Below are 13,918 nucleotides of genomic sequence, written 5' to 3' on the forward strand. Positions count from 1 at the left end.
GCCTGTAGTGTCAGCGTGGAGAGACGGCCAGCGGGCAACACCGACCTCGCAGCTCCTCGTCCAGCGCGGCGCGGGGCTCCCCTCGCCGTGTTTCCCTCACGCCGCGGCGCGGGGCAGCGCCGGTGCCGCAGGGCGCGGGGCAGGTGCCGGGCTCGGTAGAGCTCTACGCGCGGCGGGCGGGGCGCGGTGAGGTCAGTTCCGCCGCCGCGCGGGCGGGGGCCGGGCCGGGCCGGCGGCGGGGGGCTCGCTCGCCCTCCCTGCCGGGGTGAGCGCCGCAGGGCGGGGCGGCAGCGGCCGCGCAGGACGCGGGGCGGCGCTGCCTTCTTCCTGCGTCCGGAGACAACGGGAGCAGCGGCGGCCGCCGGCGGGGTCAGCGCCGAGGGAAGCTGCCCTTCCTTCGTCCCCCTCGTCCCGCTCCGAGGCAGGTAAGGCCCCGGGCCCGAGGCTCCCGCCGCACTCCCTGCCCGCCCGCGCGGGGCCGCGGGGCCGGGGCGGGCGCGGCGCGCGGTGCTGCCCCCTGCGGGCCGGCGGCGGCACCGCGCGGCGGCGGGCGGAGGTTGCGCGGCCCGCGCAGCGCCTTCCCCGCAGCGCAGCGCAGCGCAGCGCGGCCCCCGCTCGCCGCGGCCCGGCCCGCGCACGGCAGCCGCCGAGCCAGGCCTCCCTTCCGCGGAGAGGCGGCAGCGCGGGCGCGTGGGTGGGCTGGATGCCCGAGGGAAGGAGGGGTTTGGTGCTTGCTGTCTCGTGGACGCCATCAGGCCGCTTTGGACTCGTCTGGACTGAAGCTGTTGTCCAGGTTTGTCGTCTTGGTCATCTTCCTGAAGAAAAGGAGCTCTCGGGTTAGTGAATGTACTCATGAGCAAAATAGAATATCCTGTGTTTTGTGTGCAAATGAGGTTCGTTTGATTATTTGGACGTAAGATTGGCTTGATTGAATTCCATATTGAATTTTGTTGCAAGACAATCTATCGTTGAAAAGTGTTACATTGGACGCTTAAAGTAACTTAGACGTATAAACCGATTTTCTTTTAAATAAATAGTCCAGTGTTATCGTAGATGTAGCCAAAATGTCCTGCAATGTACATTTAATTAAAAAACCCCTCTGTTTTATGTTCAAGAAGACCAACGGTGTTTTACAGGATTTTTCTAGCAGTCTGCTGTGCATTGTTACTGCAGTAGGTGGTTACAGTCAAGGCTCTTTTCTTACACATACAAACAGTATGTGGCTAATTTTAGCAGGAAAGAAATCTATGGAAATCAATTTGAACATCTACATGAGTGCTTTGAGATCTGGGCATGGAGGGGTATGTGCCATTAATGGGCCTCTTCCCCCTCTTCTCCCATTTTCTTCAGTGCCATACTTCCTTGCTCTATTTCCTACAGGCCTTAGAACTCAAGAGTAGGGCAATGCTTTATACTAGTCAGCATGCTCTGGCTATACAGAAATACTTTGAAAATCATTGTAAATTGTGTGAAATGAAGAAATGGGCAGCACAGATTTAAAAAAATTGATCATACATGTAATCATAAACAACTCTATAAACATCTCTGGGCACTCTCTAGAATACTGTTTTTGATTACAGTAGTTATTTGGTAATGCCTTGTTTAGCTTATTGAAGGAAGACCACCAAGCAGTTGAATGATATGACAAAAGTGTGTATCTTTCAGACACAAATAAAGCTAGGCCTTGTTCCTAGAGCCGCAGGGAAGCAGACCTCCATTTCAGTAGAATGCTGCATGGTACATACATGTACCTGCATCCATACAGTGCCAAAAAACGTTAGTAGATTGGACAATTTTTCACTTATGCATTCAAAAAATAGTGATTTCCTTTCAGTTGGTGTTTTGCATGACTTTATAAGTAATAAACATTTTAAGTGTAATTGATTTTTTTCTGTAGAGTGAAAGAACTGTATCTTTTAATAAAAATGAGCTCTAAAAACTTGGTGCATGGTCCTTGCTCTTCTTGATTGTCTGCATTGTCATTTCTCATTTATTTTGCTTTGAAAAACCTCATGTGAATTTCAACTAAAAACCAAGAACTGTTATGACTATGTGATTAGCTGTTATTGTGAGACAAAATGGCTTTTTTAGAAGACATACTTGTAGACAAAATTTCTTTGATGTATTTGAATTGTTTTGTTTTTAATACAAAATTAATTATTTTAATTAATACAATATGTAATTCTTGAGTGAAGCACTTTGGCTCTCTCCCAGTCATTAGACCTAAAATTAGTGACTGGTAATTGGCAGCTGTGTAGTTGGGTCAGTAGAACAGTTAACTCTGCTCAACAAGAGATAGTTGATGTTAAACAGTCAGTATATAGATATATATATAGTTGTAAAATACAGGCAAGGTAATTTTAAGCATGCACAGAGATTTAAATTTTTCACAGTGGCTCATATTTTATACACTGCATCCTCCTGATGTGATTATGCACAGTGTCTTCCAATTCTGTTTAAACTTCTTTTTCTTAGGGATGACTTATATGGGCTTTTCAGTACCAAAGCACACCCCAATTATTGGCTGCAGTCTGTGACCTTTGTGCGTGAGAGCTGTGCTCTTTGCTGAAGTAAGGGCTCATTTATTTGATCACATAGGCTAAATGCATCCTGCTTATCACACCCTTTTCATTGATGGCAGCATATCGTTTGAACTAAAGGAAACTAAACCCCTGGAATATACATATTCTTCTTTGAAATGATGAACACATTTTCAGTGTGTTTGAAGTAAATAGGAATTTCCAGTCTGACAATGGCCGAATCAGTGGTTTGTAACCTACTGCAGTGCAAAACCCCTTGTGCTGTTGGAATTTGGCATAGTCAGGCTGCAGAGGATGTTTTGTCCTGTTTTCCTTTGTTTTTTAACCTTTATGTACATGGGGTATTCACAGTTTGGAATGCCTTTTAATTCCTGTGGATCTGTTAGTCTCTTGTATCTTGAGCAGCAAAGTTCAAGACATGATAGTGTGTGAAAGACAGAAATGTTTGTTTTATTGAATGCTTGACCTTTTAATGTCACTGAAATGCAGGTGTTTGGTAGGAGTGAATGGGAAAATTTGGTTTATCTTTCTTGTGATGTCTTTTTTCCATGTGCTTTTTTTTCCCCTCCCTCCCGAGCTGAGGTCTCTTAATTTTTTTTGTTTGCTTGTTTCCTAATGTACTTTGTTGTATTATGATTTTTTTTTTCTGAATTAATTCAGGCAGTGTCTGGAATTGATTTTGACACTTTTAATGTTTCTTCTTTCATTTTTCATCCATCCCATTCCTGTGTTTGCCATTGAGACTCTTTGTAGACTTCGAGGTCTTCCTTTAATGATATCTTTGGGTTGTCTATCTGCACTGCATATGATTATAACTTGAAAAATCAACTATCTATCTTCTAAAGAAATGTTCTGACGCATGTTTCTGCCAACCCTTCAAATATCAAAACAAATCTTAAGGGGAATTCCTCCCCTTCCTCACCTCCCCCAGTGGTATGGAGTGAATGTATGTAATGTTCACCTTCCTGTGTACATTAATGATCTTGGCTTTCTGAAGTAACCAGAAAAATATATATTTTTCTTAATACAAGCATGAAATTACAATATAATTTTGGGTTTGTTTTATCAAAATAAGTATAAATGGAGCTGTTTGTATCAAAACCTTTGTTATTAACTGGTCAGTGTTCAGGGTACATGATGAAAAACTAGCTAGGAAGACAGAAGAGGTGTTACTTTGACATCAGCTGGTTATTCAGGTATTTTCTTACCTTTTACTGGGTCTGGCTGGGATGGAGTTAAATTTCTTGACAGCAGCCTGTACAGTGCTGTGTTTTGCATCTGTGGGTAAAACAGTCTTGAGAACACACTGGTGTTTTGGTTGTTGCCCCCCGCCCCCGCCTCACTCTAGTGAGTAGGCATGAGGTGGGCAAGAGATTGGGAGGGCACAAAGCTGCCCAGAATTGGTCTGGGGGATAGTCCGCATCATACAATGTTATGCTCAGCCGTGCAAACTGGAAGCAGAGGAGGAAGGGCAGAGGGGTGTTGCCTTCTAGGGTGCCTGCTGCTTGGAGAGTGGCCGGGCATTGGTTTGCTCATGGAAAGTGGTGAGTGATTTCCCCTTATGTCACCTCCCTGCTTCTTTTCCTTTTGTTAAACTGCCTTTGTCCTGACCCTTAAACTTTCCTGTGCTGCTCCTCTACTTCAGTCTCCTTACTACCGAGGGAGGGGAGGGTGGGACATCAGCAAGCGGCTCTATGGCTGCATGGCTGCTGCTTGGGATCAGCCTTGGCACATATGGGATGCAGGCACACACCAGTGCTTGAAACCTGCATTCTAGCAACATGGTATTTGTCATAGGTCTGCATGAAAACATGGTTTTGGGCTTAAATTATGGCAGACTTTCCTGCATATGGCTGTTTGAATTAGGAAAATTTGGAAGGATCACTAACCTGTTTTTTGAATTACCCCTGTTATATTTTTCTGGCACAGTCTTGGACTGAGAAGCCCAGAGCTGTTAAATTGTTCTGAAAATGTTGGACTGTGTTTCTTGTACTTTCTTGCCCTTTAAATATTGTGGATTTTTTTTTCAGGTTTTCCCATAAAGTGAAATCTACTGAGTTTAAAAGACACAAGAAAATTCTATGGGTTTATACTTTTTTTTGTGGTCAAGGATGTTGATGGCATAAATTCTCTATGCTTTCAGTTAGTTCACATGAAGGACAGTTTCAGTATTAATGGATAGATGTTAACAGCAGAAAAAGGCAAATACTGATATACCTTCCCCTTTTCCTTTCAAATGTCTATTACTTCTTTCTTAAAGCTGTATAGAAATGCATAAAGCATCTTTGGTCTGGATCTTGAGCTTAGCAAGATCTGTCATCTTTCTCCTGAAAAAAAACCTGGATGTCCTGAAAGTAGGCCTACCACCACACTTGTGTGTCAGTGGGTTAATCTTAAGTCTAGAAAGTGGTAGTAGCCAGGGAAAGATGTTCCATCTGAACTGCCATAAACATTTTGCTTTTCTTTCTTCTTTAAAATCAGGGTAATAGAGCACATAATACCATCTGTATTAGAATTGCTTGAAGAAAATTCTCCCAATCATGATACAGCAGTTATGTATTCCTCAAGTTTCCTCCTTCCTGCAAAGCTGCCATTGGTGTACTTTTTACATTGTGTGTATTTTTACAGCTGTCTGCATTGCAATGAGACGAGATTACTACAGTTCTAGAGCTACCCACTAAGGAGTTTTAATGTAGACCCATCCACCTGCTTCATCAAGAGTAAAAAGCTTGTTATGTTGTCCCTAACCAGTTTTTGAACTTATTTTTACTATTGTTTGTGGTTACATCAGAATACTTTGAAGAGCCCCATCTTTAGGACAGCATTGCTATAGCAGTTATGGATATTGATGGAGTACAAGGAAGATATAGAATCACTGAGGGGTTTGTGTTGGAAGAGACCTAGTTCAACCTCCTGCCATGAAAAAGAGTGCTCTCCGCTAGGCCAGATTGTTCAGAGCTCCATCCAACCTGGCCTTGAACACTGGCAGGGATGGGGCTTCTCTGCACAGCCTGTTCCAGTGCCTCACCACCCTCACAGTAATGAATTTCTTCCTAATACCTAATTTAAATCTACCTTTCTTCAGCTTGAAGCCATTCCCCCTTGTCCTACCACTGCATGCCCTTGTGAAAAGTCCCTCTCTGGCCTTCTTGAAAAACCCCCTTTTGGTACTGGAAGGTGCTATAAGCCCTCTATGAAGCCACCTCTTTAGGCTGGAAAACCTGAACTCTCTCAGCCTGTCCTCAGAGGAGAAGTGCTTCAGCCCTGTGATCATCTTCAAATGGATCCAGAGGAGAGCCACTAAACATCTTCCTTGTGTTGGAGACCCCAAAACTGGATACAGCAGCAGTCCAGGTGGGGTCTCATGAGAGCAGAGTGGGATAATCACCTCCCTCCACCTGCTGGCTACACTGCTTTTGATGCAGCACAGGGTATGGTTGCTTTCTGGGTTGTGAGCACCTAAGATGCAGGAAAACCTTCTTGGATCATACGTTTAGTCCTATCAAACCACTGGGGAGATCACAGAATTATTTAGGCTGGGAAAGACCTACAAGATCATCAAGTCCAACCTGTAACCCAGCGCTGCTGAGCCAGCCACTAAACCATATCCTTGAGTGCCCAGTCTACATGTCTTTAATATCACCTGAGCCCCCTTTTCTCCAGGCTCCACGCCCTTGGCTCCTTCAGCCACTGCTTGTAAGATTTGCTCTCTAGACCTTTCACCAGCTCTGTTATCCTTCTCTGGACTCACTCGGGCACCTCAATGTTTTTCCAGTACCATAGTTTAATTTCTTGATAATTGTATGATTATTGTGATGGGAAGCCACTTAAGTGAACTTGGCACTGTGCTTTTGGAGTCCAAATCAGGCTCTGATCTCTGTAGGTAGACTTGGTGAGGATCTGGACTTCAGAAGCAGAAGCCTTTTGTAGGATATACTGAAAACCAGAAATAGCCTCATGCAGTTGAGTCTGTTTGTGATTGCAAGTGTGTGTGACAGTATGTCTATAACTAATGATGATAGAATAAGACAGGTGTTGATTGGACTTCATGTATGTCTCAAAAGCTTAATTTGATTGTTTATTTTGCAGATAATAGTGGTCTCATAGTCTTGCCAAAAGCTTAATGCCTGAGATCTTCTTCCTATTAAATACGGTAGAGAGGCAGAGTGGTGACAGAGTGCTGAAACCTGTGGGCCAAATATATGTGTTAATTTGGTGTTTCATAGTGATATTACTGATCTCCATCTGCCTTATGTTGTATTGTTTATTTTGCTTGATTGATGTTCTGTTTTATTAGAATAAAGTGAATTATTTATATGCTTGTCCACATATATAGAAGTGATTGCACTGTATTATTAATAGCAGAGAAAGTAATTAATTTTGCAGCCACAGATTGTTTTGACTTCATTACTTTGAGAACATATGAAGCATAAGTCACATCTTGTTATGAATTAGTGCTCAAGACTGTTTGTATCTGAAGCATTGGCACTAATTAGAAAAGAGCTTCCTTCTGTGTGTCAGGAATTTCCATGCTAACTTAAAAACTCTTTTATTTAAAAATGAACTAATAGTTCTGTGTTTCTAGAAACCATCATGGCCACATTCTGTTTCCCTGATATTCATGTATGAATGGCACTTGCAGTGTTTCATATCTTGTCCTGAGTTGAGGGCTGTATGTGAACTGAAATCATACTCTGCTGGTCAGTTTTGTTGCCTAGTATCTTGTTTGGCTTATAAATAGTTTCTGAAGTATAATTTTTTTTTTTTCATTATATGGGAGAAATACCATGAACTCTTTAGGTTTTGATGCATAGCAGGTAATTATACAAATTTGGAACATTTTGAATGAGAGCAAATGTTAAAGGATTATTTGATTTGGTACATTTTAGAGTTATTGGTTGTATGTGCAGAATACCATCAGTGGTATATTAAGAGCAGACTTGCACTGTGTAATTCAGCTGTAGTCCACTAATAGTTCAATTATTAGTTCATTGTATTTCAGTGATCATTGAATCTTAATTGACTTAATCTTCTGCTTTTTATTCTTTAGTGCTGCAAGCTAATTGACTAAGAACATGGAATATAATATGGATGCAGTTGCTTGAACATCATTTCTTCCAAAGCTTGTATTCTGCAGATCGGTGACCTGAATGATTGATTGATAAGCAACATACACAAGACTAATGCCAAGAAAACATTCTGTCGCTTGCTGCTGTGTTTAATGAAAATGGTGCAGAGTTGCTTCTTCTGAAATGCAGTTGAAAAAAATGAGGGAATTTTTACCAAGATTGTACCCTGGCCAAATTAATGATAAAAATAATTCTTTAACTACGTCCCCAAAGCAATCTGATGATAAAACAAATCTGTCAAAAGGGGCGGATGACCAAAACTGCTGTTACCAAGGAACTGAGGCTGAGAGCAATAAGTTGTCACTGATAAGCTGTATAAAATGCAGAAATGTTCAGAAGATTTCAATGCAAGATATAGAAAAGCATAAGAAGCTTGAGCGCACTGAAGACAATTTCATCTGCAAGAAGTGCAGTCATATTAAACCACAAGCTTTCAATTTTGTTCTTGAGGGTGCCAATGCTGCAGACTATGAAAAGCATGAAAGAAAAACCCCAAGTAAAACCCAGAAAACATTTAAAGTAAAAAATTTTCTGCCAGGTAAATACTACTGTGATAAATGCAGATTTTCAACAAAGGATCCTTTACAGTATAAAAAGCATGTAGGGCAACATGAAGAAATTAAATTTCTTTGTTCCCACTGTAGTTATGTATCCTACACCAAAGGAGAATTCCAGAGACATTTGGTGAAACACACTGGAACCTTTCCATATCAGTGTGAGTACTGTGAATATGGTGCTGTTAGACATGACTATATAGTTAAACATACGAGAAGAGTGCATGAAACACCCAGAAAACGGCTGTCAAATGCTCTCATGAACCACAAGCAAAAGAAACAGAATCAAAGCACTTTATGTAAAAGGCAGAAATACAATAAAATTACTTTCCAAAGTGAACTTTCAAATTTGTCATCAAATATGGTTTGTGAGATTCCAAGTAAAGCAACTAAAACAGTCTGCTCGTCTCAAAATGTAGAATGTAGCATAAACACGCCATCAGTCCAGGATAAGACAATATTTGAGCCATCTGAAATGACTGTATGTGAAAGTCAAAGTGTGGAGGTTGAGGTTTATTCTCCAAAAACGGAGCCTTTACAACCTGGGATGCCTTTAACAGTAATTGCACCATCTGAACTTGTAGTTCCTTCCAACTGTTTAGCTCAGATAGTAGAGCTTAAAATAGTGAATGGCGCACAACAGCTGGTTCTTAAACTAATTCCTATGAAAGAAGCAGCTTACAAATCTGTGAACTGTGCTGAAGAGGAACTTGAGAATCAAGGTATAGAACGATCTACAGAAGTAAAAAAACCATCTTCTGTGTGTCAAAATGAGTTACTAGCTATGGAAGTGAATGTAAACAAATTATCCAGTGTTAGTAACCAGCTTAATTTGGATAGTTCGTATGACAAGAATTCTGAATGTTTTTGTTCTTCTGATTCTCAACTCTCAGACTGTAGCTCTGTATCTATACAGAGGGAAGATACATCAAAATTATGCTTTCATTTGGTGAAAGGTATTGATGTCCATTCAGGTGTTATAGAACTTTGTTCTCCATCTCTGGTGATGAACAGTACTGAAAAAAAAAGTGATCTTAAATCCTCAAGGGGGAAAGTAGAGGGAAAAAATAGCTTGCATAATGATCTGTATTGTTGTGAAGAAGGTGGGGATACATACCATCCAAAATATGCTTCTGTTTCTGAAGGTAAAAGTTCCAAAAGTGTTTCTGTGGAAGCTGCTCAGGAGGGAAAAAATTTTTCTGCTTTTGGTAAAGAAAAGGATGCATTGTCTATGAAGAGGGTTGACAATGAACGTAAGAGTCTACCAATGAGCTCTACAGAAGCACACTTAGCTGGAAAGGGTTTTGCTAAAAAATCTGTTACATCTTCTGAAGCTGGAAAAAGCTTCCATGTTACTAAAACTCCACCTTTTGAGGATATAACTTCTGGCTTGAGCAAAGTAAAGAGAACTGAAACCATAAGTCAAAAGAGTAGTCATCTTCCGGAATCACTAGAACTACAGAAGATGGAAAATAAAGGCAGTCCTTTTGAAGGACCTGTTATTTCATCTGTATTTTCTCTTAGCGCTGGGACTAAAAATGTTCCAGAAGATGTCAGATGGGATTACACAACACACAGGAAGAAATCAGCAACATTGCTGTGTAGAAAAATTGCTCAACTCATGTCTTCTGCTGGACCTAACATGAAATCTGTGCCCTTGAGATGTCAGGCTTCTAGTACAAAGTTGCTTTTGCCTCAAGAAAGTTCAGCAGGCTGTGAGGGACCTGTTTGTGCTACTCAGGAGGAACAACCTGTGACGTTGTCTGAAAGGCATGGTGGAAGAAGTGTGATTAGTAGTGAAGATCAGCTCTTGACATATGCAAGAACTTCTAAAAATAGGGTAACTAAAAATTCCCATGTTGCTACCCCAGTGTTTATCCCGAAAGGGACAATGCTGAGAGTGCTGAGTGCTACTAGCAGTCAAAGCTCATATGGAATAGAAAACAGGAGTGAAACATCAGCTCCTGGGCATTGCAATGAAATGTTTCTGCCTCGCCCTGTTCCCGTCAGTGTTTCTGAAACACTTAGCAGTAATTTCCCATGTTTGCCTAATCAGACTGAACCAAGTGCCGAGTCCCAAACAATATCACTCAGGCAAAGACCAAAGCGAGAGGCAAGTGTTAAAAATAACAGCAAGCAAACTGGTGTACCATTTCAAAAAAGCAGTGATGTGAGCAAGCAAAGCAAGCCCTATTCAAAAGGTCAGCTAGGTCCCAAAAATAAGGCAAAACAAGCAAGCTTCAGAGAACTTCCTAAGAGGAAAACAAGAGCTCAGTCAGAAACCACTTCAAGTTCTGATATGTCATATCTGTTGACAGCGAGACGTCTTCGACTTGTTCCTCTGAAAACAAATCAGTTGATAAAATGCCCTCGTCGTAATCAGCCAGTTGTGGTACTAAACCATCCTGATGTTGATTCACCAGAGATAATTAATGTCATGAAGACTATCAACAAGTATAAAGGTCAAGTCCTGAAAGTAGTTCTGTCAGAAAGGACTAGTAGTTGTCTTGGTGTCAAACGCTATCGAAAACGTCTTACTCTTCAGAATGCTGAGACAGGAAACCAAGCAAAAAAGCAGAGTATGCTAAAAATGAAGCTAAAAAAGACTCACAAAAACAACTACCAAGTGGTGGAAACGTCACCAGCTGAAGCACTGAAACAGTGTCTGTTTAAATGTTGGTTTTGTGGAAGAGTGTATATGGACCAAGAAGAATGGATAAGTCATGGACAGAGGCACTTAATAGAGGCAACCAAGGGTTGGGATGTTCTTTCTCTTCAAGCAAAAAAACATTAAGTGAGAGCCTAGGGGAGGTTTCCCCACTCAATTTAATGAGTGACACTAACTTGCTTGGAATGGAGGATCGAAATGACTGCTTTATTTTGCCAAAAGTCCTCTACTGTTAGCAAAGTGAAGAAGAGAGTAGAGGTACCGAGAGGTGGAGAAGCTGATAGTGAGAATTAAGCACTACTTTGCACTCTTGTGTTTGAAATTTGTATTGGAGGTCAGCTTCATCTGTTCCATATGAGAAATTTGAAGATTTGCTATGCAAACATCTTTTTAGTTAACTTAGGATACTGTGCTGTATGTGGTTTGTGCTAGGTCTGTATGGATTAAAATCTTAGATGATGATATCTTTGTAAATTTAACAGGATTTAGTTTGCTTTATTACAGCATGGTGTTTCAGAGATCGAGCACATCTGTACGGAAATGCACCTTTGGTCCTCCATGGACAGCAAGTGTATGTTACAGGTTTTAGTGGCAAATTAAGCACTATGCATAAAAAGTAATATTTAAATGCAAGTGCTCTGTTTCAGTGAAATAAATACACTTCTGCTGACTTCAGGGGAGGTACAAGGGTGTAAATGAAAAAAATGTATGGAATCAGTTACTCCTGCTATGTCAGGTAGCACTAAAAAATTCAATTTTGTTTAGTACTGAGTCTTTACTTAGACTATTGCGTAGATGTGAGGGAGCAGAACACTGTCAGGGTTCTGTACCATCAGGCCAGAGATACCATCATCCTTGGGCTGATAATGAAAAACACTTCTCTATGTGGCCTCAAGGCTGTTCTGAAACAGTATTAGCCAAACATAAACCCTCTACCACCTTGTGTGTGATAGAAGCATTTACAGACTTGGTATTTGGTTAGAACTCTAGCTGGTGAGCTTATTTACTGGAGAACTTGTTGAAGACTTTTCAAAATGAAAAGCCACGTTGCACAGCTTTTACATTGACAGTGTTGAACCAGATTTTCAGTGCAATCTTTCATTATGCTTAAGAATTTAGATGTTGTTACAATTATTTTTTTGTAGGGCTCAACTTCATACAAGCATGTGCCTAGTTACAGATTATGTCTGATGTGTACTGACTTCAGTGCAGTGTAAACATTGCTCAGTTGCTTAAACACTTCTCTAAATCAGGGCCAAATTACAGTTTTTTAGTAACAAAGAGGGATGGATGACGCTGAAGTTACTGTTTCTGGATGTGAGCTGTGGATGTTTCTCTTCATCTTGTCAGTTATAAATCATTTTAGAATCATATAAAATGAAGTATATTGAAGCACATACTTAGAATTAAAATAATATGATACAGTTTTAGAAATACGAAAATCAATACTGACTCTAATGCTGGGTGTGTGTTCTGTGTTTGAACTGGGACTTCTCTGGTAAACTGGTCGTCCTTAACTCTTTTCACTGATGGTGCATTTTTATAAACAGTTTAGCTGGGAATATTTTTTTATATACTCCAGCAGATTATACATTGTTTTGATAAAATATTTATCATATCTACATTGGAATGTAAATATTTTAAAACTACATCTGACTGAGGTTTATTTTCAAAACCACTTATTGCTTTGCCATATTTTTGCAATACTGTGTTAAAATCCTTCAGATAGCTGGTGCTTTAAGTCAGATCTTTTTCATCGTGTAGACATGGAAATTTTTTGTATCATTTGTATCAGACTAATCTATTCCACAGAACAAACTTTGTTTTTCCTGTTTTGTCAATAATAAGGAAATGACAGTTCTCATTTTGTATTCAAATGGAATTATATTTTTTTAGATGGGTACACTAGAGGGGTTTTTTTTTTTCCACTTCATATACTTTGATGCCAAACCTAACAGTGCTATTTACATTTTCAATGGTGAAAATAGTTTCCATTTAAAAATTATAGCGTATCATATACAATAAATACTGAAACAGTTAGCACAAAAAACCCCATGGTTAGCATTCCTCCTTTGTTTTAGTTCCTTCAGTCCAGGTTACTGGTTGAATTAATATTCTTTCTGTAGAAGCTACCAAATAAATCATTTTGAATTTGCTCTGTAAGAGTTGTCGCTGGCAAAATCAGAACATTGCTCATGAAAGCTGTACTGGGGGGGGATGGGGGAAGTGTTGCTGCTCAGCTTTGTGAACGGGGTGGTTCAAGTATACTAAGTAATGCTTGTTTTCTGTAAGCAAGTTTACTGTTTACTTTAGTAAACATCTGCAAAGCTCTGTATGTCACTACCATAATCTGTTATCTAAATTGTTAAGCCTTGGGGTTTTTATGGTTTTTAATTTAGATTTTGTTTGTTTGTTTGTTTCAACATGAAAACCTTTTGTAAGTTAAATTGTATTGTTGTTATGAAATTCTTAAAGCAGATTATGTCATCCTTTTTTTATGAACTCTGCTAAACTCTATTTTGCAGCTTCTGTTTTGTTACTTTTATTCGATAAAATGATGTCAGAATAATTTCCTTCAAGTTTAACAGTCGCATCAGTTTGCGAAAAATAATTTACAGTGGACATTTTCTTCCCTTTTGATGCAGCATTGAGAAATAAAAAGGTTGCAAGAAAATAACAATCAACTGCTAAATTTTTTTAGAGCCAGTTTGTGCCACTACATAGTATGTCATAAATTGGGTTGGAATGTTGTGGTTTTGGGCTTGAGTGGTTTTGTTCTTGTTCCTATTCTATAAGGATAAAGTAACTGAGGTTCCTTTTTTGGTATATTACAATAACCTAGTCAAACTTCTGAGTGTGGTTACGAAGATTCTCAATGATGTGTAGAAGAACCCCTTCCTGTACGTATGGAATTGGAGTTTGCCTTCATATATGTACAGAATTTAGCTAGGCTTCCAAAACTCAAATTGTATAAATAAATATTTCTGTATTTTTTTCTGGACAAATAATCACATTCCCTTATTCTTT

General features: G+C 40.2%; 1 protein-coding gene across 4 annotated transcripts; it reads left to right on the forward strand.

Annotated features, from left to right (window-relative positions):
• The first annotated feature begins 284 nt into the window (after window positions 1-284).
• Window positions 285-13,897, forward strand: ZNF518B (zinc finger protein 518B). 4 transcript variants are annotated; one of them, XM_040064502.2, is made up of 2 exons: window positions 285-425; window positions 7,591-13,897. In XM_040064502.2, exon 2 carries the CDS (start codon window positions 7,793-7,795, stop codon window positions 11,015-11,017), a length of 3,225 nt encoding a protein of 1,074 aa, XP_039920436.1. In that variant the 5' UTR covers window positions 285-425; window positions 7,591-7,792; the 3' UTR covers window positions 11,018-13,897. The 4 variants fall into 4 exon arrangements, with proteins under 4 accessions (XP_039920436.1, XP_039920435.1, XP_039920437.1 ...); XM_040064501.2 differs by lacking the exon at window positions 285-425 and adding an exon at window positions 664-836; XM_040064503.2 differs by lacking the exon at window positions 285-425 and adding an exon at window positions 664-793.
• Window positions 13,898-13,918: the final 21 nt, after the last annotated feature.

The sequence above is a fragment of the Hirundo rustica genome, chromosome 5 (assembly GCF_015227805.2).
Source record: "Hirundo rustica isolate bHirRus1 chromosome 5, bHirRus1.pri.v3, whole genome shotgun sequence".
Classification (NCBI taxonomy): domain Eukaryota; kingdom Metazoa; phylum Chordata; class Aves; order Passeriformes; family Hirundinidae; genus Hirundo; species Hirundo rustica.

What these genes read in the sequence shown, in the direction of transcription:
- ZNF518B (XM_040064502.2), top strand. Translation starts at nt 7,793, where the DNA reads ATGCAGTTGAAAAAAATGAGGGAATTTTTACCAAGATTGTACCCTGGC.